Source organism: Ursus americanus, chromosome 3 (genome assembly GCF_024610735.1).
Source record: "Ursus americanus isolate L20-20 chromosome 3, mUrsAme1.1.p, whole genome shotgun sequence".
NCBI lineage: Eukaryota > Metazoa > Chordata > Mammalia > Carnivora > Ursidae > Ursus > Ursus americanus.
Window position 1 is genome coordinate 87,253,723 of NC_142129.1, and position 21,659 is coordinate 87,275,381.

The window sequence follows — 21,659 nt, forward strand, 5'->3', positions numbered from 1 at the left end:
GGCCTATTCTGGGAGGGCAGCAGGTCAATACTGAACCAGGGGAAACACTTGGGTGTGATGAGAGGTGTGATGGGAATTCGCTTGACTATATAATTCACTATCCTGGAATTTAATGTTGCCATTAAACTCCAGAAGAAGGTAGGATTCTGCATGCTGCTCTCTAAACATGCAAATAATCTACAGTTCCTTATATGGGCAAAAATACAGAGCATGATGCTGTGACCAAAGGGCAATTATTCACGCAGGATTCCCCGGGGAATCTGCGGCTCTGAGACCCCAGGCAGCTCTAAATTTCTGTGATCCTGGAGCCAAAGGTCTCCCCATTTGGCCCCAGAAAACTCTAACGTTCTTTCTATTTCCCCGCAACCTCTCCCTTGGCTCTTTAATTTTTTTTCTTCTCTTTGTCAGAGAATATAGGACCAATTCCAGCAGGGGTATGAGAAGAAAGGAGAAAAGTAATTTTAAAAAAGGAAAAAGAAAAGAAACCACCACTTGAAGATTACTTAAGAAATCATCAATCTATGCATAAATGCGTAATGTAATTTAACGAATTTGTATAAGAGAGTCCAAGTCGAGACCATTTTTCTAAAGATTTTGCAACTTGGCATTAAATTTCTTGGCATTTTCCCAGGTTTGCCCCAGCGGGGAAATGTGAGCGCCCCCTACTGGTACCTTATGATAATCTCAGCTAACTTCCAAGAGAAAAACGTCCACTACTTTACTAAAATTTGTGGGAGGTGTTTTTGCACCACTTCAGAAAACCCACGGGCTGGCAATACCTTGGCTGTTCACGATGACTGAATTTTAGGCCTGACAGAGACAGCCCCAAGCTTTAAAACGCATCCGGGCTGGCCGACCGCCGCTGCCGACTTACGCTGACAACCCACGGGATCCGCGGCGCTCAGCCCGTGGTGGTTGGGCTTGCACTGGTCGCACTTGGCTCCTTCCACGTTCTCCTTGCACAAGCACTGGCCGGCCACAGTCCCCAAAGCAGGATCAGAGTGGCTCACACACATGCCACCCGATAAGGTCCCATCCGGGTCACATTCACAAGCTGGGGACACAGACACACATTATCTCAGTTAATTGCAAACTGTGGGAAACTTGAGATATAAACATAGCATTTTACTCACGCTATAACTATTTTATTTTGTTTAAATAATTAAATACGTTTAAACAACTAGACCAGTGGGAGAGGGCTATTCAGAAATGCCTCCCAGATCTTGGGCTTTGGAAAATGTTGAACAACTCCATACATATTATATATATGTGTGTATATACATATGTATGTACATATATATACATATATACATATGTATGTACTTTTAAAAAGGCTTTTCAGTGATTCTAAAGTAAGAAGATCAGAGGAAGACTGCTATTATGAAAACTGGATGTGAAGAATACATTGATTAAATTGGGGGGGTGATGAAAATGTTTTGGAGCCAGGTAGAGATGTTGATTGCACAACTTAGTGCTAGTAAACTGTTGTTCATTTTAAAATGGTTAATGCTATGTCAATTTCACCCCAATAAAAGAAAGATTAAAAGAAAAGACTCCAAAGGTGAGAATGAGGTCTAGAGGCAAGTAAGCGTGGGATGCTATTAAGAAATATACAAATACACATATACACACACACACAAATATACAAATACAGATGTGTGTATATACACACACATATATATTATCCAGGGTAGTGAGAGAGTAGGAGAAAAAACATTACGTAAAATGTCTACCAAATCTCTGAAATCTGGTTAAGAAAAAGTCTGCCCTTCCCCACCACAGAAAAATAAGGATAAGTGCCATCGTTCTCTTTAATTCATCCTGGAAGGAGAACCTATAAGAAAGAAAAGGGGGGGGGGGAACAGCAAGAAAGGTTTATATCACCATTTTGTTTTTGGAAACCTGCTGGCAGGGCAAAAGCTTGGATGAAAAGATTCTGCAAAATGAGACAGTCACCTATAGCAAAGGAGCAACAAAAGCACCACCCCACCCCCACCGCACCCCCCTTTTCTGTTCAGCAGAACCTAGAACGACTACAGGAAGGCATATGCTATGAAAAAGGATGCTGATAGTATGACTAATTCCAGAGGGGAGAAGTGACAAAAGGCAGAGCTTGATTTGACGATAAGAAGAGCTCTCTGACAGAGCTGCCCAGTAGAGCAGGGACCCCCTCATTTTTGAGGGGTAGTGTCTAGGAGAGACTGGACGGCAGTTGACGTGGCTTTGGTAGAGGACAAGTCTGCTGCTAGACATCACATGACCACCAGGGTCTCTCGTATCCTTGGGGGGCTGTGTTTCCAAGCAATGCCACTTTTAAGGAACGCAATAAAGATTTTAAAAAATGAATATCCTGATTCTAAGAAATAATTATGTTCACATTTATAAACAGGTTTACTTTGGATGAATAAAAACAAACCCCTCCATCTAAAGCCAGGTTATGTATGTTTATATAACACCCATTTAGGTTAGTGAGTTTGGTGGAAAAAACCTAGTTGTTTGGGGTATTGAAGCAAACATGTGGTTGTCTGACAGACTCTTTCAATTTTCAACTGTTACTGGTTTGTGACTAGTAATAAAATCTTATTATGGAAAAACAGCATTCGGTTCTGTTTAGTTTGGGAAAAGTGGAATTTTCTTTTAATTAAATACATTTACTTCTAGAAAGGAAGGAACGAACTGGACTCATTTTGAAAGTAGCCAAAAGGAAAAAGGTCAGCTTTATTTGGGAGACACGCCAAAGGGTCAGCACTGAGCTCCAGAATATAATGAAATTATGCACAGAAGTATCCTTTGGGGAAGGGATGTGGGTGAGTGGGTAGTTACCTTACACAGAAATAACCCCGTGTCATGGCCTTTAGGATAGAAGCCCAAAAAATGCTCTCAGCGTCACACAACTTAACTCCAGCAAACTCACATTATCAGTGGCTGAATATACCAAATCTTTGTGTCTTTTCCCGTATCACATTCGACTGTGTTCAACCACAGAAGACTTAAAATTAGTCAACTCTAAGGCCTGGAATCTGATTATGTAAATATTTAGGCTCAAACAAGGACAATTCAGAGAAAATTTATATGAGACTGCTGGTCAGTCTTAATAAATGCCATTTGTACACTCATACTCCCACACACATAAACACGTGCTTAGGAAACTGGGGAGTCTCATGCAGGCTGTTTTCACAAGCTCCTCATTTGTCTTTCCTTAAAAAAAAAAAACCTCCCTGTTAATAAAGAATGACTTCTTAGTTTCATATCTGGTACTAGTTTTCTTAGTTCCCTTTAGAAGTGCCATCATTAATTCTAAGTGATTTTTTAAAAAAGATTTGAGAGACAGCGAGCAAGAGCAAGTGAAAGAGAGCACAAGCAGGGGGAGGGGCAGAGGGAGAAACAGACTCCCCACTGAGCAGGTAACCCGATGCGGGACTCGACCCCAGGACCCGGGATCATGACCTGAGCTGCCGGCAGATGCTTAACAGACTGAGCCACCCAGGCATACCAACACAAAGTGGTTTTTAAGGAACAAAACTTTGGTTAACGTGACTATCTGGCTTAGTTACTTCCAGTCTCTTTCTAGATTCCTAGATTATCTTTTTCAAAATATTATATTTTCCCCTGATTCCACCTAAGAGAGCAATTTCTTCTTCTTTTATAAATGAATAGGATTTAAAACATTAATAAAATGTGTGTGTGCATGTGTGTGCATGCGTACACGTGTGTGTAAGACAGTGGGGGGTGGATTATAGATTCTGGTAAAAAAAAATGTAGGGCACTTAGGACACTGATTTAAAGAAATATTTTTTTCTAAGAATTCAGTTCTTTGTATCAGTTTTAAACAGGTCATGCAAGGGAAAATGTTATGCAGTCAGATATCTACTCAGTAATCAGAACAAAAACTTCATTTACACTTTTCCTATATTATGAGGATTTAAAGTTTGAAATCTAGGATGTTGTATACGTTCAGGTGGCTATGAATTACTTCTGTATATGACTTCATTTTATGTATCATGCGGATATAATTTGAAGTTGTAGTTTTACAGCAAACCCCTCCCTCCTCCCGAAAAATAATGAGATCCTGATGATATCACCTAAGAAGCAGGATTTCTAGGTCTTGGGAGAGGCAATCTTCCATGGGCCCTGGGCATTCGAACGTTTTTGCTGAGTGTGCCAATAATGCCAGGCCCTGACTGCTTTTCACCCGGGGCCATTTCTCAAGGTTGCTTTTTCAGCAAGCTACCTGGAGGGGTGAGGTAACCTCTTCCCCTGGACAAAGAACAGGCATGCTTCCCCTTGCGATAAAAGCAATGAATTCCCCAAGCTCAGTGTTCCTTGGCTCTGGCATAAACTCATTAGGTATGTGGGATCCGACAGGCACCCTCTGAATTGCCCCATGGGACTCAGGGCTTGGGGACATGGGAACACACACCAATACAAGCATCTTGTTGCTTGCTGTGTCATGGGTAATGAAGTCCTTTGTCTTCACCTGGGAGTTTCATGTCTGCCACCAACATCCGTGAAACAGTAACAAGCTCCTTGTCAGTCTGCAAGTAGAGTAAAATCTCAGACCCAGGAACTGGCACTGGGTATTGAAAATCAAGTTGGAGGATTTATCTATGCAGCAATTGAGAGCAGTGCTAGGACTGGAGCGAGACAAGCAAGGTGCCTGGGGCACAAAACTTCAGGAGGCGCTCACTGCCAGGTTAGTGCAAATGGCAGGTGTCAACCCCGTGCTTATATCACTTGGAGAGAGACAGAGAGTCCTTCCTGAAGTGCTGGGACCTAGGCGCTTGGCTTGTCTCGCTCTAGTCTCGTTCCTGCAGGGAAGTTCAAATTAAAATAATGATGAGATAACTTCTTATTAGCAAAAACTGAAGTGTGACAAAACCAAGGGTTGGCCAGGATACAGAGCAATGGGAACAGTCACGTGCAGCTGGTGTGGGTGTTAACTGGTACCCCCACTGAGGGAATGATGCGGTCTCATGTAGTTGACTTGCAGAAGTTCACACCCTATGGTCCAGTAATTCCCCTCCTTGGTATGGCTCTTAAGGACAGGTTTTGTGTATGTGCACAAGGCCACATACACAAGAATGTTTTCTGAAGCATCAAAAGAAAAATGGCCAAATAGATTTGGTCATATTTAGAGGAAGAAAGAGCTCTATACAGATATTACATACAGATACTAAAACTGGAGACTGAGGGCTACCTGATATGGACAAATCTCAAAAATATAATGTTGAACAAAATAATCAAGGATACATACAGTGTGATACCACTTATCTAAAGCTTGAAAACATGCCAACATATATTGTTTCTATACAAGAACATATAAAAGTGTGAAAGCCAGCATTGCAATGATAATTGCCAAATATGTGAGTTTATCCCCAGGAAGGAGGGTAACAAACGGGACAGGTGTGTGCCTGGAGCCCTAGCAGCATCTGTAGTGTTTTAGTAAGGTCCTGAAGATGATAGGGTAAGATATGTTTTGACAAGGCTTCTGGTGGGCCTAAGGGTGCTTATTATATTATTTTCTATTATTTGTATATGCATAAGATGATCCATTTTTAAAAGCTGAGATTAAAGACAAAATGAATGATTTTTAAAGATTCAAAAAAAGAAGCAAGGTGGGGCACCTGGGTGGCTTAGTCAGTTAAGCCACCCACTCCTGGTTTCGGCTTAGGTCATGATCTCAGGGTGGTGAGACTGAGCCAAGCATCGGGCTCAGCATGGAGTCTGCTTAAGACTCTCTCTCCCTCTCCCTCTGCCCTGTCTCCCTCTCTCTCTCTCTCTTTCTAAAGTCAATAAATAAATTTTAAGAAGAAGGAGGAGGAGGAAGAGGAGGAGGAGAAGAGGAGGCTCCAGTGGCAAGGTAATGTTAGCTTATACATCTTATCAGCAAAATTGAATTGTCTACAATCAGATAAATGTTGCAGCCAATTTGACTACGGATCTTCCTCAACTTAAGGCAGGGCTCTGATAAACCCGTCATAAGCCGAACGTTTCTTAAGTCGAAAATATATTTAATACATCTAACCTACCAAACATCACAGCTTAGTCTAGCCTGCCTTAGCAGTGCTGACAACACTTGCATTGGCTGACAGTTGGGCAAAATCATCCAACACACAGCCTGTTGTATAATAAAGTGCTGAACGTCTCATGTAATTTACTGACTACTGTACTGAAAGTGAAAACAGAATGGCCGTGTGGGTACAGAATGGCTGTGGGGGATTACTGGTTGCTGACCCTCCTGACCAGCGGCACTGACTGGGAGCTGGCCCGGGCCAGCATCAGGAGAGAGGGTCAGCCCCTTATGGCTAGCCCGGGGAAAGATCTGAGTTCAAAATCCGAAGTAAGTTTCTAGGGAACGTCCACTGCTTTGGCGCCATGGCGAAGTTGAAACACCCCAAGTGAAGCCAGCCGGCCACGGTGAGTCGGGTGCCCTGTGCTTAGCTACAACCCCCGGCTGACCTCCAGGACACTCAGGGGTCCGCAGCACCGGCTGAAACCACCCGCCCCCTCCTGGCTCAATCCAGAAGAGCTTCCTGATTCACCAGTGTCGGCCACTGCCGCAGGGCTACCAGGATGGACCCGGATCATCTGGCCCAAATGGTGCTGAGAGCGAAAGCTCTTAGAGCTGAAGCGCTTTCATGAGCCCCCCAGCCCCTAAATCGGGCACTTTGGGGATGCTGCAAAACCGAGCGGGGGGCTGGCGGCCCAACGGAGGCCTCTCCATCAGCCTTGGCTCACGCGTGTGGGAGAGAGAGGCTGGAGGCCGGGGACTCACGGATGCAGGCGTATGGATCGGACATGGCCTTGAGCGGGTCCCTGTAGAAGAGGGGTTTGCAGCGGTCACAGTGCTGCCCCTCGGTGTTGTGGCGACAGTCTTCACACACGCCCCCGCTGCGGCCGCCGCTCCTCACGTACACCGTCATGTTGAAGTGACAGCGGTCAGAGTGGCTGTTGCAGTGACAAGCTGAGGAAGGAGAGGGGTTATGAGAGGTTGGAGAAGGTCTGGGGGACACCAAGCGGCTGTGCTGGTGCCAATTACTACAGCCCTTGTGCCTTCTATCTCCCACCACTCTGCCGTCTTATTAGAGATACACCAACTATGCACGGATTATTTTTTTAAAGGTATTTATTTATTTATTTGAGAGAGAGAGCAAGAGAGATCACAGAGGGAGAGGGAGAAGCAGACTCAGCGTTGAGCTGGGAGCTGGACATGGGGCTCGATCCCAGGACCCTGGGTGGAAGAAAGATGCTTAACCCACTGAGCCACCGTGGCGCCCCAGTATACACAGATAAAAACAGGTGCTTTCAAAGGATCTTTCTAGTGTTCTGATTCTGCTCATATACTCTCTGTAAAATGTACTCCCTGCCTTTAATATTTGTTTTTTACATCAAATAAACAAAAGTACATCATTTGGGTGATCCAGAAGGCCTAGAGTACAATTTCATTGTTTTCCAGTAGAGAATACTTTCACTGACTTAGGCTTTGTAAACTTGAATTTTTATATCCTATGTTCTGTGAGCCCAGGGATCCTCAGATAAGATGTCCGAGCTGGGCCCCCACCTGCTTCTCCATCTCTATGGGCAGAAGAGCTGGAAGGGTGGCTATAGGTCACTCCCATCCCATCTGGGGCTCAGCCGGAGCAAGAGAGGAAGAGGACTTTGTCTTGCTGGTAAAGTCTGTGCTGTGTGCCTTGTTGGGGTTTCCCTGTAAATAGCAAAATCTCAGCTCCGTTTTGCTGGGTCTTGCCCACTGTGACTCTCAAGGATGGGATGTCTGCATGAGAGCTCTTCCAGTCACCTCACTCTCCCTCACATCTATCCCCTGCCCCAATCTGGGAAAAGAAACTGAGTAACAAGTTTGTATGGAAGTTCATCAAAATTCAGAGGCTGTGAACACCTTACAAGAAAATCCTTTACCTTATTAGTCTAAATATTCTACAAAAAATACACTAGCCTGTCAGACTTGGTCCTTGTCCTCATCTCTCCTGACATAGGTGTTTAAGATTCAGTTCATGAGGGGTGCCTGGGTGGCTCAGTCAGCTAAGCATTTGCCTTTGGCTCAAGTCATGATCCCAGGATCCTGGGATCGAGTCCCATGTCAGGCTCCCTGCTCAGCGAGGACCCTGCTTCTCCTTTTGCCTGCCGCTCTGCCTGCTTGTGCTGTCAAATAAACAAATAAAATATTAAAAAAAAAAAAAAGATCCAGTTAGTGAAATGTGTGACTATTCAGGAAAACAGTAGGGATCTCTGAACCATACGCAGTCTTCACCAGATCCTGGAGCGGCCCTGTCCCCACCGATATTACTGTTCTATGGCTCTGCCCCTCCTCCGGAAAGGGACCACATGGCGTGCATATTGTTTCAGTGTGTAAATTAACATTCGTGTTTGGTGTGAAGGCTTGAAAAGCTGGTACTCTTCTCTGCAAGGCCATGGGAAACATTAGGATATCCCACAGCAGGAGCCGGGAGCCACAGGACAATCAGCCCTGCCACCTGCAGCCCCACTGAAATCAGAACTAAATTGTCTTTGAGGCAGTACAGAGCACACTGGCTCCAGGCTGAGAACATTCTCCACATACCTCTGCATGTGCTGTCCTCGAGGCCTGCTCCTGGCCTCCAGGGAGCGTCGTGGAAGAAGTCCCTGCACCTCTCACAGTTCGGGCCATCTGTATCGTGCTGACAGACGCAGCGACCGTGAACCTGCATGGTGTGGAAAGGGGGCTTTGCTTGGAGGATGCTGGGGTTTGTTACGCGGAAAATGAGATAGCAGGCTGGCGCCTCTCTGGGTCTTCGTGTTCCCGGCTGGTGATAGCACCAACCTTGACTGTCTTCTGTCATTAGCTTAGCCAGCTCTTAAATTTCAGAAAAAAATTTAAGATGTTCGGGAAACACAATTACAGTTTTTGGCATTTCTGAATTCTAGTTTTAAGACAACAGATTGCAGCCGGCAGCACAAGGAGAGACAGGATGGGGAGTGTGTGTGTGTGTGTGTGTGTGCACACGCGCGCAGGGGGTGGCTGAAGAACATAAGGGATAAGGGAAAACAGGGAATTAGAAAACAGAAAGAAACTGGAGGAAAAGGTGCGATTCTCTTGGTTTTTCCCCAAAATGCCCTGTATGTCCATGTTCAAGGAGAGAAGTTCTATTTCTAGGGAAATGTGAGGAGGCCACAGGGAAAGGGCGGGAGCTTCGGCCATCTTGCCTTGTCTGATTGTGGCGAACAGTTTGAAATTATTTCGCGGACACACCCTCGGGACTCGGTGTAAAAACACAATTCTTCTACCACATCACTCTTTGAAGCCTCGTCCCAAGCACGGAGGAGATCAGTGTGAGGAACAGTCCTTCCCAGGGCAAGAACGTCACTTGGAGGGGCCATTTTGACAGCGACAGAGTTTAGTCCAACACCCTGGCACGGAGTACAGCTCTCTCACACAAGAGACCTTTGAGGCATTTTTGTGGGACAATGCGACCTCGCCACCAAAGCTCCATTCCCGAAAAAAACAAAAAAAACTAAAAGGGAGCAAGTTGGGCTCCCCTGAAATCATAAATGATAAATGCTGCTTATTAATTCATCTGTAGCAGAATCCACAAGAACCTCTGGCCGGGGAGCCAAAGCCCTCTCGTCCCCCGTCCCCCCGCCGGGACACCTGCGCCCACACAAAGCTGTCACTTCGAGGGTGGAGCCCCCTGTGGAGAGTCTGATCTACGTTCAGCAGCAGCGCAGTGAAGGACAGACAAGGGAGCCAGCGGCCTCTGCGACTGCTCAGGAACTCACCATTCCGGGCGGGCTGAACGAGTCTCCCCGCACCTTGTGCGCCGGGCCGCACTCGCGGGCGTGGCCATTGCAAAAACAGCTGCCCCGCACGACCATCTTATACACAGCATAGTAGTACTTATCAAGGGACCCGTTTTCCCTCCTTCCCAGCAACGTATCCCCCAGGGTATGGAGTTTGGTAAAGTTTATCCTCAGGTTTGTCAATGTCACCAGGTCTAGAGAAAGGAAAACAGCAGAGCAAAGCGCACTTAGGCGGCACCAGGTCAAGGCACTCTCCCGGACGACATCCCCTTAATGTACCGCGGACACGCGGTGACGAGGAGAAGGCCGAACGTGAAATTTCAGAAAAGGAATTGGGGTGAAAACGGAGCGCGATTCATACCCTGGATGTAGGGGCTGTAAGGGTTTTCTATTTCAAAGCTGGGATCCAGAACTTTTAAAACAACCTGTAAAACAAATATAGGTAAGCATACAAGTGTTTTAACAAAAACAGCATTGTTAAATACACTCTCAAAGAAGAGATCCTGACCTTACAAGAGGCTGGAGCCATTGCCTCTCCTGCTGGTGTAGGAGGCAGATTATTCTTTGGGTTCTCACATGAAGAGAAGTCCCAAGAACGAAAATGAATGAAAGATCTTAAACAGTCACTCTGGCTCTTTATGCCCAAGGAGTCCATGAAGGCAGGAGCGCTCACGGCTCCTTCCCCCGGGGTTCGGGTGGAGGGCTGGGGTCACAGTTTAGCAAATCATCAACCATCTGGATCTGCCAGGGAGTTCTAGAGCTGCTTTCTGCCACCAATTCTTTCATTCTACCTGATAAAATAATACCGCCGAACCACACTCCTACCCCGGCCCTCTGCCAGTCACCAGCTTTGCTCAGAGGAAGCTCCGGGCAGATTCCAGCTGGGTGAGGGTTTACTGAGCATGGAGAGAACACAGCTCAACCAGGGCCGCCGCTAGCCTACCGCAAAGGTTAGAAACAGATGCTCCTTCCTCTGGGGGCCCTGTGCCTCCAGTGCCCAGCCTCGGGTCTCAATCCCCACTCACCCTCAGCTGGGCACTCATGTGCACAATTATTTTTCTTTCTTAAGTAGGCTCCATGGGGCTTGAACTCATGACCTTGAGATCAAGACCTGAGCTCAACCACTCGAGCCACCCAGGCACCCCGTGCAGAGTTATTTCCTATAAGGTATATACTAATTATCTGAGTTCGAAACAAATGCAGGACTCATTTCAATTTAAGACACATTCATTCTTTAAAAAACAACAGCTTGGGTTCTATTTCAGTAAACACTACCTAAATTGTTTACATTTAAATGAACCACAGTAGCGAAAAAAGGTTTAATTTCTATCTGAGAAATCCAAGAAAGGAGAGGCTACCTCGCCACCAGTGGAGGGTTCAATATCCGAATATTTGGAGTCACAAACAAGGTCTCCCACTCCCTGGGCCTGGCCCGATGTGATATTGGGAAAGGAAGCAGCGCAGTCTTTTGCAAAATATTTGAGTACTTTCCAGGTGTGCCCATAGTCTGCAGACCGTTCAACTAACATCGCGGCAGGCCGAAAACTCTGGAAGAACATGAGGCAAACCTGTAATGCTTCACACAGGCAGATTTCACTGTCTTCACATTGAACATTTATATTTCCTAACCCCTGTTTTCCAAACTTTATTTGTATCTTTGAAAATCTGTCATGCAACGAACACACAGAAATCTCTTTCCAGTCAGTGGGCAAGCTTTCGTGAGCGTATACTTTGCCTCGAATCTGGTTCTGTTTAAAAAATGTGTATGGACTGTGTGAATTACTCACTGAAGAAGGAGAGCATGTCCATTTTTAAAAAGCCGATGCAATTGATATTTTACAGCGATTTGCATGTGGTTTTCTTCGATGAGAACACTTTTCTCTGGCAAAATCCTCCAAAATCTACCGGGAAGCTTTTTCCGATTTCTCAAAGCGGAGTTCACCTCCTTAGGGAGCCCGCCAACATTCTGAACATACGTCAGTTCCTGCACGTACCATCTTACATTGATTTTAAATCTCTAGGTATGTTTGTATCCTTGACTAGACTGTGAGCCCTTTGAGGGCAAACACTTGTGGGGCTTTCTTTTTTTTCATTTTTTATTTTATTTTCATATTTTATTACCATGAGTCAGCTTCCAGTCTGACGACAAAATTAGAATTTTGATGAATGATTTGGGAATGACTATAGCACAGGATTTCTCTGGCATCTAACTATCCTTAGTACAGACCCTTTCATTTTTCTGCCTCTTTTGATCACAGCCTTTCTGTATTTCCCTAAATAATTTCCATTTCCTGCCTTTTTCTTGTGAAAATGATTTTTCTTCACTCCCTATCACCCCATAGCTTGGAGTTTTCCTTTCTGCTCTATCTTGTAAGACTTCTTTCTTTCTTTTTTTTTTTTTTGGTTGACCACCTAGGTGACTAATTAGTGAGTAGTGGGGTTTTTGTTTTTGCTTGTTTTTGTTTGTTTTGTTTTCCACTCAGGAACCAAAACCCAAATAGCAAAGCTTGAGTAGAGATTTACAAAGTCTTCTGTGCTCTGCCAGAAAGGAAGGAAATGAAATCCCAGGCAAGCCCAGCATTTGGTAGGTAGGTAGAGGGGGCAGCAAGTCCACACAGCTGTACCTTGAAGGTCAGAATGAGGTGGCTGAACTGGAATAATGCCTCTAGGTCCAATCGGATGCTGACATGATCAAGACCTAAAGAAAAATCCAGAAAGAAGAAAATCAGTGATATTGAGAGACCCCTATTTATCACATTAATCCCTCCCTATGGTGTGCCTGTAATAAAACCCTTTGATAGCACATGAATGGGCACCCACACTCTTTCCTGGTCTGGTCCAGTGGCTTCCCGTAACACTCCATGCATAGGAGAAGGTGTATTGGAGAGCAATATAGGTTTTACCCAGATCGTGCCCATATTCATGTTATGGTGGCAGTGCACACGGCCACTTTGTGGAAGTATTACATCCCACCAAGGGACTTCGGGATGGTCCCCATAGGAAGGCGGGGGCGCATATCCTTGAACTCACCTCTTGACTGTGCGTAACCATGAGCTAGCGAGCCAGAGCCTGGTAAAAAACGACACACACTTTTCTTCCAGTAGCTGCTTAATAATCACTTGGACTAGTTTTATCGTCACTTAGCATAAAACACAGCCTGAAATACTCCCCCTGAAGTGAGGATCTGTGGCTCCTCCGTGACTGAGGAGAAGAAAGAAGTATCCTGGCCAGGACTCTGCACTGAGATAGTCAGCGGCCATTCTCCTCCAGCCTGGACGTGGAGGTTCAGTCTCAGTCTGGACGGAGAGGAAGCCCTGACCGCTCTAGAGCAGACTATCCAGTCGGAATAGGAGTCACATGGGTCATTTAAGACTTTCTAACAGCCACACTTAAAAAAGTACAAACAAGCAGGTGAAACTCATTTTAATGTATTTAACCCAATATATCAAAAGCAGTCTCATTTCAACATGTGGTCAAATTAAAAAAAAAAATAATGCTTTCTTTTAACCATTAACAATGCTTCATTTTTCCCAAATGAAGTCTTAGAAATCTGGAATGGTTTTACACCTCGAGCACATCTCAGTCTGGATAACCCGTGTTGTAAATGCACAGGAGTGCATGTGGCGAGGGGCTCCGGGACCAGATGATGAAGCTCTGAGAGCAGGAACTGGGCTGCAGTGAATGGAGGCGTTTTGTTTGAGGGTGAATCACTCAAGAGGGTTTGCTGCTCAGAGGGCAGCCCCATTCCTGGCTCCGGGTCAAGGGCTCCTCACCCTTTCTAGAAAGGAGATCTCCTTTCCGCTCTCGAAAGTTCTTGGCTGAGGACACTTGTTCGATGCAAACCAAGTCAGAGTGGCCACTCCTTCTGTGAGGAGATGTGGGACAAATGCTGGACATGTGGTTTAAAACAGCTGTTAAGCAGGGCGCCTGGGTGGCTCAGTCTGTTGGGCACCTGCCTTCAGCTCCGGTCATGATCTCAGGGTCCTGGGATTGAGCCCTGTGTTGGGTTCCCTGCTCAGTGGGGAGTCTGCTTGTCCCTCTGCTCCTCCCCCTGCTTGTGCTCTCTCTCTCTCTCTCTCAGAAAAAAAAAAACCATAAAAACCAGCTGTTAAGCAAAAATGGCATCAATGAAGGCAGGTGGCTATGGCAAAGCCACCTCCCGTGCACTAAGGAGAGCCCAATTAGGGATCAATAACGGGGATCCAAAATGAGCTGGCATTTTAGTAGACACCAATCATGTGCTTTTCCAATGGACAGCACAGAAAAACAGCCTCATATTACACTTGCCCTATATATTATGATCCTATACATTATGCTTATTCCCGTGTTCCTCTAATGGTCTAGATCCCCCGTGGGAAATGAGCTTAGGCGTCTGAAGAGGACAAAGGGACTGTAGCCCCAGTACAACATATGGAGATGTGGCAAATGGAATCATTTTGTGGGCAGAGGGCTCCCGATAGGTGTTAAAGAGGAGCCATCATGAGTGAGCCAGCCTACATTCATTCAAGCACGGAAAGCCCAAGGCTGGGGTGGGATGTGAGGAATCCCCAGTCGGGTCCTGATCAGGGCACCTCAGAAATGAGGGTGCTCAGGGCCAATATAAGCTTCAATACCACAATTGTTCATGAACAGAGAAGGGTGCCAATCTAGGAAGGAAAGGCCATCAGTCAGTACCAACTATCTTTTCAATTCAATTTTTATATGAAAATATTTGGCTTGCGGCAAGAAATGAAATGTTCTTTTTCTCTCTCCCTGCATGTGCTGCAGAAGGAAAAAGTACGTGGTGAGAACTCTCAGCTTTTCCCCAGGCACCCTTAATTCCATTTACATCAGTGTGTTTTATATTAGTCTTCATTCACCAGCACCTTGTAAGTGTCCTATTTTTTCTTTTCTTTTCCTTTCCTTTTTTTTTTTTTTTTTTTTTTTACAAAGAACAAAAGGATGCACAGATATTTTCTTCCCGCACATGGAAAGAGTGAAGCACTCGGAGTTAGGTGCTTAAAATACACGGAGTTCTCTGGAGGACAATAACCTTTCCTGAAATGAAAATCAAGTCTGTTCTTATACGGGGTTTTCCATTCTCGGTGGAGGCTGTTCCATGAGGTCTCCTTGCTGTGAAATTGTTAGTCACACAGAGCGAAAGACATCTTATTAAAAATGTAGAGAAATGAAAAATTGGAAAGGAACTCAATCGTACCGTTTTCCGACTGCCACCATTTCTTTTCTCTCTCTGGTTCAAAACTTGTAATTACGTTCTCAATGGTGTGGCTGCGGGATTGGGTGTACGGGTCATACGGAAATCTCGAGTCGCAGATGAAGCATTTTTGTTCCCCCTGGAAAAGACCATCATCAGATCAAAAATAAAGAGTCATAATTACTTATTGTTGATCTGAATTTGAAAACAAGCTGTACTTACTATATTTGTCTTTCAATCTGGCTAAAAATAAAAAGCAGAGGAAGTAACAAGACATCAATTTTTCCATCAATAGGTACTTAACAACAGTGACAAATGCAATAAAAATATGACCCAGAAATTTTATAAATTGATGTATTTGGGCTAAAAATGCAAATTTATGTGGAACTAATTTTTGTCCTACACAAGAGGCAGATGATCTGGAGGTTATGTTAAACTGTAGAGAAATAATCAGAATACATTCTTTGAGGAGGGATTACTTTTAGTTAGAAAATGAATATTTGGCAAGAAATTAATGAAACACTTGGCCACCAGGTTATCTGCAACCATCCTCCTTTCCCTCTCAGACCTAGTTTTTGGCAGAAAAGCTTCCATGACCAAAACCTCTACATCGACACATGTGGATTTTGTAAAAGATTCTCATTGAACGCGTAACAGAGCGGCCTGCCCCCTTGTCTTGCAGACTAAAAGGTCTTATTAGTGAACTGAAACTGCTTCATTTGGAATGGATTTCCAAAGGTGGCAACAGCCAAGACTGGCCTTTGAGCTTGCCTAATTTAACGCATCCACTTATAGCTCTACTTAAAACTCCTAAGGAAATCCCCCCAAGACTTCCAAAGGACTGCCAATGGCCTGCACAGCTGCTCCTGGCTCACAGCTTTGGGATGCCAGGAGGGCATTTTTGCAAAGCTTCCAGGAAGCAGGGGCTGTGTGTGGTAACCCTCCACGCCGGAAGTTGCCTACAACAGTAGACATGCTGGCAGATGTTCCCGCAAACTCTGATTTCCTGTCCTGACTGTGGACTACAGGGACCCACTGTTTGTCTTTCCCTCTATGGAGTCTTCCCTTGATTCACTCAACTCCAGCTACACTCACCTCCCTTGACCAGGAACTCTACTGCCTTCCAGTCCTGACATAAGCTGTTCTCTGTTCCCCTGTCCCGCGGCCCTCAAATTTTCCCATCTCTTGCTCCTTCCCTTTTTTCGGGGCTCTGATGAACTGCGATCATCTCAGAGAGACTGCTACCTAAAATACCACCAGCTCCCCACCCTTACGGCCTCTGCCACTCTCTGTTTCTTCTTCTGCTTTGTGGTATTTTCTAAGCCCTTATCACCACTTGAGACGATATGACATAGTTGTCGGATTGCTGTCTGTCTCCATCGTTAGAATTTAAGCCGAATGAGGATGAGGACTTTGTTTCGTAGAAGGTTGTATCCTCCTTGCCTAGAACAGTGTCTGGCACACAGTAGATACTCAATAAAATGTGTTGACCGACTGCGTGGTGATTTTAATGACTATTTCAGCTAACGTCTGTCAAAGTAAACCAGCCTTTCAAGAGATCCACGTAACTTCTTTAGAATCACTGGCCACCATAAGCCTTATACTTGAAAAAAAAAAACCCATCAAAATGCCTTTTGGAAATTAAGGAGCAATGGAAGCCAGATCTATTCTGCATATGGGGAGGCTTGCCCCAGACCTGTCCTGAAAGACCAACAGAAGGCCTATGATTCCATCAAGCAGAAGGCCTATGATTCCATCAAAAGATGTCAAGATTTCAAAAGATTTCCAGACTATGGAAATTATTAGGGAAAATGTTTAACTTTGGGGCTTATTCTCTAAATATTTTAGATGCACAGTCTTTGATGGACCTGGCTAGACAGGATGCTCAGTTGCAGTAACCAGATGGGGGAGTCCCAATTGGGTAACGCTATGGGTCAATGTTGACTTGAAGTTTCTGAGAAGAATGTTTGGCTTGATAGCAATTTGTCAGATAATGGATGAGGGAAAAAACCATCCTCCGTGATGCACAAATGTTTAAGTGGACCAGTCCTTGTAGCCGCACCTGGAACACCTTGTCAGCCCGAAGATATTTTGAGATTTTTTTTTCCAGCTCTAAGATTTTAAGATTTCTGGCATTCTCAAGACAAAAGAAACCTTGAGGTTTGACTGACTTCTATTTTTGGTGGTGTGGCTTTGAAAGACAGGAGTACCAACTCCTAATTATTGTCAGAGTATGTCATGAGTTGGCTATGGCAACAGTAAGCAAAATGCCAGTGGCTGGAGAACAAGATGGGTGATGCCAGCATTGGAGAGTTTCTAATATTAGTGTTGAGAACCATTCCTTTGTCCAGAGGACCTGGAATTAGTGAAGTCATTGGAAGGGCCATCCATCCCACCTGGCCTAGAGTTGAACAAAACTTCTAGTGTCATTTCCTTGCACATGTAGAGAATTTGCTTTCTGACACAAGTCCTTCCCAAACTTAGAACAGTGCTAAGCACTCAGGTATTGTCTTCACTTATTTATAATCATCCTCCTTTACTAGAAACCAATTAGAATACAAAGCATTTCCCAGAGACCTCCAGGAGTTGCTTTCAATGAACAATACATGGAAAAGCCTGGGCTGCGAACATTAGGCTTATGTCCAACTTCCTTCCTGCACATCCTCTTAAAAAACGGGTTGACGTGATTGCCCCAGGCTCCCTCAGCAGGTAGGATACTCAGATGACCTTGGATGCTTGTTTTGCTCCCAAAGCATGGAGAAGGAAAAAACTGTAAAGCAAATGGTCCTTTTATAAAACTGGTCTTTAAGGGGGAAAAAAGGGCATGGAAATATGTTCATATTGGGATTTTATGGCCTTTAGACAAGACAATTTCCAAGTGGCATTGTGAGGCTGGCATGCCGTCAATTTGGTGTTCTACAACCCCCCCTCCCCTCAAAGCAGGACAATGAGAGCTCACATTAAGGGGTAATGGCCTTGAGACCCTGAGGGATCTTCGATCTTCACTGATGGGTCAATTGAATTTACTCTCTGGGAGTCAGCTAAGTAGAACAGTACATTGTATAGTAATTCCCTTCAAAGGCTGAACCAAGGAGCCTTTTCTGTCTATTTCTAAAGGTAAAAAGAAAGAGATGAAACAGGATCTTCCCTATTTCTGATCAGTCAAGGGCTCCTGGACTTGGAATCCTATCAGCTGTGCCTCTGATGTTCAGGAAAGGGTGATGTGTCCTTTCGTGTTGCCTGGCTGGTCCCCAACGTACGTGGAAAAATCTATGTCATCGACTCAATAATGTCCCAACAAATAAACAAGGAACCAACCCACCTCAAGGTAGCTGAGGATGCAGTATTTCTGGGCTCCGTCCAGCCCACAGGTAGAAGAAGCTGTGAGCTGTGTGCTGCGACCCACCAGGAGATCGCCAGTCATAGGGTGACAGGAGCCCCTTTTGCATTCATCTTGGGCTTTCGCGTAACTGAGCAATCCTTGAACACAACAGACACGGCTGCTAGAAGGAAGTCTAAGGGTAGCAAAAGGCTTAAAGAAGCAACCAGTTAAGTTGGAAAGTTAATAGTCCCATTTATTTTTATTTTATTTTATTTTATTTTATTTTATTTTATTTTATTTTATTTTAAGATTTTATTTATTTATTCGACAGAGATAGAGACAGCCAGCGAGAGAGGGAACACAAGCAGGGGGAGTGGGAGAGGAAGAAGCAGGCTCACAGCAGAGGAGCCTGATGTGGGGCTCGATCCCATAACGCCGGGATCACGCCCCGAGCCGAAGGCAGACGCCCAACCGCTGTGCCACCCAGGCGCTCCCCATTTATTTTTTTAAAAGCAGTTCTCTGGTTTTCTGGTCATGAAGACTCTAGTTGTGGATGTTGTTGGTGCCCGTGGCCTCATGGAAATCTCTTAGCTTGCCAGGCTATACCATCTGAGTTCATGTCCCCACCTGGGCCAGCCTGTAGCCAGTGACTGACGGATACACAGTTCAAAAGGCTGGCACCACTGCCTCAGGCTGGGAGCAACCCCGTGGTGTGGTTTGTGCTCAGAATCTTTCACGGAGGAGGATGAAGCCCCACTCTAGCTGGGACCACATCCTGCCTCTCTTCTCACTCTCCTACTCCTCAGAGCCCTCCCTCACTAAATCACTGATACACAAACCCTTGTCTCAGGCTCTGCATCTAGGAAACCTGAGACAACCTGTATGTACTAGAAATTCTCTATGTGTCATTTTAGGGCAAATGATGTAGACTCATGCATAGACACAAGGAAGGAAAATATTAATTCAGCCTCTCATACCCATTATTCCAACCTGTAGAAAATCAGAGAATTTAAGAAATCCTTGGGAAACAACTTTCTCTTAAAACATGTAAATTCAACTGACCCCCTTTCTAACCTGTATTGTTGGGTTCGGATTCACCATGAAACAAATCATGCCCCTTTGGGATGTCATGAGAGATGGAGTTCCAGACCCACACAAATAAGCCCAACTGATTTCTCAGGCACCAAGGCAGTTAAATGGAGGAAGGGTAGCCTTTTCAGCAAAGAGGGCTGGAGGAACCGGACATCCGTAGGCAAAGAAATGAACTGTAACCAAAACCTTACACCTTATACAAATATTAACACAAAATGGGTCCTGGACTTCAGAGTAACATATAAAACTATAAAGCTATAAAACTCCTATAACACCTGGGAGAAAGTCTTTGAGACTTAGGACTAGGTGAAGACCTTTTAGGATTGACAACAATAACATGATCCATCCAAGGAAAAAATCGGTAAATTGGACCTCATTAAAATTAAAACTTTGCAAATTACACTGAGTGAAAAAAGCCAATTAAAAGGTTATGCACTGCATGGCTCCATTTCTTGAATGACAGTTATAGAGCTGGAGAACAGATTTATGGCTGTCAGGGATTAGGGAGATAGGAAGGAGGGTATGGATAGAAAAGGGTCGTACTAGGGCTCCTTGAGGGTAATGGAGCTTTCGGAACCTTAACTTCGGTGATGGTCACATGAATAAAATTGCATAGAATTCAATACAGGCACAGGAGTGCTGGTAAAATTGACACAATCTGAATAAGGTCATGGACTATAACACTGTCAATTTCCTGGTTGTAATACTGCACTATCTTCACACAAGACGTTATCACTGGGGGAAACTAGGGGAAAGGTGTATGGGATCTCTCCAACTGCATGAGAACCCACAATAATCTCAAAATAAAAAGTGAAAAAACCCACAGAATCTTGTGCCCCTTCAAAATCACCCCACCAGCCTCTGGACGGTGAATCAAGTAAACCCTACACTCTAAGATAATACATACATACACGGCCTACACTTACATACTTTTCCCTTGAGACATGATGATTTACACCAAGCCCTGATTCCAGCAGATAGGAGTGAGAGGGATGGGTATAAAATGGAAAATTATTCCCATACTGTGGAATAAGCTTCGTTTCTCTCTAGCTTTCTCAATTGTAAAAACTGTAAGACTTTTTTTTTATGGTCTTGTTTTGCGTTTAAAGGATTTCTTTCCTTCAACTTGTCCTCCAAAAATAGATGCTATTGAAAAGTAATGTTTTTTCCTCTCTTATGCCCACATTCCCCACATGAACTATTCTATTCATCTGGTCACTCTGTGATTCTTATCAGGCATCAATACATAGATCACGATCTACAAATAAGAATATGATACGTAATGTCTCCTTTGCACAGGTTACCAAATACCCGTTTGGACAAGGAATTTTCTGTCTTCACTCTCCTTGCAAAGATTACTATTATTTCAAAACAAAGGCACAACAGTGCTTTTTCCTTCTTGAAGATAGATATGTGAAGAAAGTTAACACCACTGCATACTTTCATTTCATTGTATAATAAGTGATCCTTGGTTGGTTAACATGGGTTTTTCCTTTTCTTCACCCAACAATCCAAACCCAGATCTCCTTTTACTTTACACTTGACCTCTAGGATAAACAACCAATCAGAAGTTTGGACTCCCAAAGACAACGGCTTTTAAAGACAAGGTCAGGGATAAAAATCTCTGCTAATGCCACTATGTGTGGATTAGCTAAGACTTCCCTTCCAGGGATTTATTCTTCTAGACAAGTTCCATCCTGAATTCTTTTATTGGAATTGCTGCCTCAGAGATTTAACATGTTTTTATAACCTGACTTGGCCTAACTTGTTTTGATCAGATGTGTACTTTTCAGAAATAAAAGTATCCCAGGACTTAGGGAAATCAAATTATTATTATTCATGTAATAGTCTAAATGCAAATATGAATTTCAATCCTCAAATACTTGGCAAAAAGTGGCCAGCAATACAAGCAGTTAAAGCTTCATGCCCGAACACAGACAGCCTTAGCAATATCCTTCCTGGGTTGAAGTTTTCAACTGCCAGATTATCACATTAGCAACAGGCTGGAATTGATTCAAAGAATAAAGATGCTTATGTCTTTAGAGAATTAATGCATTCCTCAAAAACAATATGCATCTTGAAGATAGGATCTGATTAAACATGAACTTAGGAGATCTGGTCATTTAAAGAAAATGCACAGCAAATGTTCTGTAAAGTGCAGGATCATTTTGTAGAAATAATCATTATTATATAATCTCTCATTTTGCAGATTGTTCTCATTTTCTTAAACACGTGGGATGTTTTCATATAGAATTC

General features: G+C 44.3%; 1 protein-coding gene across 1 annotated transcript in view; it reads right to left on the reverse strand.

Moving 5' to 3' along the window:
- Window positions 1–21,659, reverse strand: part of LAMB4 (laminin subunit beta 4) — a 98,333-nt gene that overhangs the window by 66,317 nt on the left and 10,357 nt on the right. Inside the window, exons 3-11 of the mRNA XM_087861193.1 lie at window positions 18,312–18,469; window positions 14,993–15,128; window positions 12,420–12,493; window positions 11,154–11,342; window positions 10,157–10,220; window positions 9,775–9,989; window positions 8,579–8,699; window positions 6,776–6,964; window positions 875–1,054 (exon numbers count right to left, since the gene is read on the reverse strand). Of these exons, the coding sequence (XP_087717319.1) occupies window positions 875–1,054; window positions 6,776–6,964; window positions 8,579–8,699; window positions 9,775–9,989; window positions 10,157–10,220; window positions 11,154–11,342; window positions 12,420–12,493; window positions 14,993–15,128; window positions 18,312–18,469 (1,326 nt within the window). The remainder of the gene's footprint in view (window positions 1–874; window positions 1,055–6,775; window positions 6,965–8,578; window positions 8,700–9,774; window positions 9,990–10,156; window positions 10,221–11,153; window positions 11,343–12,419; window positions 12,494–14,992; window positions 15,129–18,311; window positions 18,470–21,659) is intronic.